Source organism: Bidens hawaiensis, unplaced genomic scaffold, assembly GCF_021521415.1.
Source record: "Bidens hawaiensis isolate Kalapana, Puna unplaced genomic scaffold, B.hawaiensis_p1.1 tig00026969_1, whole genome shotgun sequence".
In the NCBI taxonomy this organism is placed as follows: domain Eukaryota; kingdom Viridiplantae; phylum Streptophyta; class Magnoliopsida; order Asterales; family Asteraceae; genus Bidens; species Bidens hawaiensis.
The window spans coordinates 226,570-231,045 of NW_027494353.1; the positions used below are offsets into that span (position 1 = coordinate 226,570).

General features: G+C 35.9%; 1 protein-coding gene across 1 annotated transcript; it reads right to left on the reverse strand.

Moving 5' to 3' along the window:
• Positions 1-1,543: 1,543 nt before the first annotated feature.
• On the reverse strand, positions 1,544-3,509 carry LOC143574515 (uncharacterized). Its single transcript, XM_077059117.1, has 3 exons — positions 3,329-3,509; positions 3,057-3,203; positions 1,544-1,804 (listed from the first exon to the last, which is right to left on the reverse strand). Exons 1-3 carry the CDS (start codon positions 3,431-3,433, stop codon positions 1,661-1,663), a joined length of 396 nt encoding a protein of 131 aa, XP_076915232.1. The 5' UTR covers positions 3,434-3,509; the 3' UTR covers positions 1,544-1,660.
• Positions 3,510-4,476: the final 967 nt, after the last annotated feature.

Here is a 4,476-nt window from a genome sequence, read left to right on the forward strand (position 1 = left end):
GCGAGTCCGGCTCCTACGTCTCTTCTAGCGGCTCGGAGACTCAAATTAACTTCGACCTAAACTTGTCCGAGGGCGATTTGAAAGAGCAAGGCTCTAGCCGCCCCCTAGGTGGGGAACGTGGGAAAAGAACCGCCGATCACGACTTCGGAAAAGAATTGCTAGAATGTCAATTGGTCTCGAGTCGATTGGTCAAGCTAAACATAATAGAAACCGGATGAGGAGTTTGGAATTTCTAGCCAAGGATTTTAGCCACCTACCGCCATCCGACCAAGCGATGATGGAGGAAGAAAAAGATCGTATTCGGAAGGAATTGACGAAAAAAATTAAATACACTATTTTTATTTATTTTTTTTAGAGGTTGTTGCATTTTAAATTTATGTTTTTATTTTCCTTTATATTTATGTTTTAATGAAATGTTTTAATTTAGTATTATTATTATTTATTTAGGATATAGTATTAAAAAAAACACAACCAAGCCCCGGCTCACCTGGACCATTACACCCTTTGAGGCTTGGTCTGGGGGCTTGGTTGGCATGCCTAGTCAGCGCCACGTGTCATGAAGATGTTGGTTCACTTGGGGCTCAACCAAGCCCCATTAGCCTTAGCCTTAGGTTTGTTTTAAGCAAGTCATATTTGAGTTTGACTTAAACAAGTCTCGTGCCATAAACAGGTCCACATGTTTATTACATGATTAAAATCGTGTCTAAACAAATTAAAATATGTCTAGCTAGCTTATGACGAGTTTAAACCCTATTAATTATTTATCGTTTATAGTTTTAAAAGATAATTGATTATGCAAGTATTCCAATTTCCTAACCCTAACTGCATTACACTTTACAATTCCTCATTCCCATTTCCAAAGTCCAACTTTCTACCAACGAGTCATCCTCTCTTCAAAGATTCATTCATCTATATTCAGCTGACGATTTTGGATGAATGAATCACAAAAAAAGGATGAATCATCGACTTAAATTTGGAAACAGGAATGAGGAATTGTGAAGTGTAATGCAACTAGGGTTAGGAAATGGGTAAGCTTTACATATTAATTATTTTTTAAAACTATAAAATTAAATAATTAAATGGATTTAAACATGTCATAAATAGGTTAGCCAGGTTTTAACATGTTGAAACATGATTTTAATCATGTCATGAACATGTGAAGCTGTTTATGACATGAAAACTATTGAAGTCAAACCCAAACCTGTTATAAGTGCAGGTTGACATGCAGTGTAGTAATTATCAGCCTTATAGGTTAGGCAGGTATGCCCACTAGCAAAAATGTATCAACTTTATACACATCATTCAATCATGTTAATGCTTTTCTAATAACATATTTATAAACAATCATATTTTACCACATTAAAAAGTAATTGCAGCTGGCCCAACTTGATTTCACCCGCTTTTGCTCCCACAGAATAATTACCCATTTTAACCAAAACGTCACTCACTTGATCTACCCATTTTCACTTTCTATCAAGATTTATATATTAGCTAGAATTGTACAACTAATACATAATCTGAAAAGACATATAATTATTTTTTTCATCATTTTTTTGTCTTGATAGATGCCATGAAATCGAAGACATGAAAAATATTATTCCACTTATGTAAAGATACATGTGATTTGAGGGCATTTTCTACATGAGATGATACCTTTGGTTCATAATTTACTTGATACCGCAAGGTACTTGGTGTGACGCCCTTGTGCAACTAGTTTTCCGGTCCTTTTGTTCTTAAGGTCTACAGTCACGACAGCTACAGCCTTCCCAACATGCAACGCCTTCGCCTCTATCTCAATCTCATCCTGTAAAAAAATTCTTTGTATAAAAAAGTTCATAAAAAGAAGTGTTAGTTAAGAGGTGCTAATCTAGTCTGATTACAAATGTGTCAGTTTTGGTTATGATATATCTCTAACAGGTGAAACGGATTGAAGCTAAAAGATTTAAAATTTAGAAAGGAAACGGGTCAAACGGGTTGCAAGTTATTCAAAATGTATTCAGATGCTTTAAACCTTCTAAATTGCTCTAATAAAAATGTTTATCTCTTGTTTTCACCTGCATCCCCTTTATAGTCATCTAAGGAAGCCTACAATTAATTACATAGCTAATTATAAGGTAAAATACTTATATATTTATCCTCACTTTGTTATTTTGTGATACTTATAAGTTATACTATCAATATTCAATAAGAGACTATATGTGATAATACTATCACTTTTCTAGTTATATTAGGCCTTTTTATTAGACTATATTATTAAACTACTAATTTCCTATGCCTATTATATATATTGCTTTTATTATTTATGGTTATTTTGGTTAGGATCTAAATGGGTTTTGACAAAAGCAATTGTGGATCAAAACGACCCGTTTTAATAAAGAAAAAAATATTACTTTTTATTTCTAAAAGTGAATGCTCCTCAACACAGTTAACGGAATGAAACACCTTGCTGGGGTACATAGACGCATATATAGTTGTTTCCCGAGTCAAAAGAAAATGAAAACCAAGGTAAGAAAAAAAAAAGCAAACCATATTACGAAATTCTATTTCCCAAAGTCCCAAACATTCCTGGAATCCCGATTCAATTTAATATTTTCAGATTAAAATAAAGTGAAGCATTTATCACGGCGTGGAAAGGCCTTCCGGCAATTTGTAATCGCCGCCTCTTCGCCTTTGTCTCTTGTGAGACAGATGAAACACATTTGGGGCTAATGTAACCATTGGCTACTGAGTGACCAAGTACACAATCACCGGTACTAACTAAAGTGATGATCAAATTAACCATTGGTGTTTGTCTCTCTCTCCTTGGCCATTTAACCAGGATCAAATGGCCAAGGAGAAATAGACCAACACCAAAGATTAATGCACTCATGGCTTTCAATTACAACCAGCAAGTGTGTAATTGATCACTTGATTACCAAAACCCCAAATGCAGTGTGTTTGAATCACATTACACCAAATACGACAAACGTTACTGTCTTACTATATGCAGTATATACAAAGAATTGAAATCAGAATCAGGATAATAATATTAAGGGATTAATGAAGAGAATACATACACCAGCAAAAGCAGCATCCAAGTAAGAAACATTAATCTCCACCGAAACCCCGGTGGTGGTTGCTTTGTCCACAGTCCAAATAACAGCTGAACCCACCACATCCACCAGCGCTGCTGTAGCTCCGCCGTGCAAGGTCTTACCTACATTCTTCAATTCCAAAACACAAAAACAGTTACTCAAAACCCTAATTTCACCAATAAAAAGCATAATTAAGCAGCTGATTATAAAGAACAATAAACAAGTGTCCGATTTCTGGAAAGTGATGGACTAACGAGTAAACGAGGCGGGACTTTCATGGAGCAGATGAGGCGACCGGGTTCGATGAGATCGATTTTGAGGCCGGACATGATCATGGGTTCGAAGAACCTATAAGGCATGGAATCGATGTCATTAGGTGATGCGCCAGAGCTCGTTTTCTCCAAGTAATCTTTCGCCGATTCGATATCTATTTGATGCTTCATTTGATTGAATTGCCTGCCTGCCTGCCTGCACACCAATCCGTGAGGTTGGTTGCTTTTAAAAGGAGATACCACTACAGTCCCGTATACGTTTGTTGATTATTTGACTTAGCAAACCTTAACCCGAAAATAAAAAAGTTTATCTATTTAATTTACGTTTGTTCATGTGGTGAAACCCAAGACGCAAATTTTAATTATGGAGTGGTCATTTTGTAGATAAGGCTTCTGTGATGTTTATTTATTTATTTTTTTTTTGCAATTGGGTTTTCCGTCAACTCCCTGTTAGTCTGTTCCGTTAAATAAAAGGGCAAATCAGTCTTTTTGTCGAATCGTTCCCCCTTATACAATATAATCCCCCCCACCCTTATCACAACTTGCAACCCTAGCCGTGCCTTCCCGTTGTTCCGTCTTCATCTTCTTCCCACCGATCAATGGCTTGGATTTTTTACGCAATCCTTAATACTACATTTTTCACAGGTATCGGAATTCACATTTCTCCGTTAATTCGTTTGTTCGATTAAATTTTGTTTAGGTCGATGCCCTGTGTGTGGCACGATTATGCTATTGGTGGTTGCGATTTGGCTAGATGTTAGCTTCGACCACCTGAAACTTGAGTTGGTGGTTTTGGTGAAAACCTGGCCATACAGGATCTACACTTTCTAGTTTGAAGTAGGTAGCCAGGATCAAATCGAGTAGGGTTTAAGTAGTTGGTGGCTTTGGTGTTTTGTATAATATTAACTTAACTAGTAATGACCTAGACGGGTAATTATGTATTTTGTATTATATCAACAACTAATTAGGGCATTTTGTATTAGCTTAAGTAACAATCTAGTAATTATGCCTTTTAAACATAATGATATTATGATAACTAGTTAACTGCAATGTTGTCAATTTGATCGATGTGCGTGCATTTGTATGATTAATGTGAGTGTGATTATGTTTATATCAATGTAAGCTTTTTT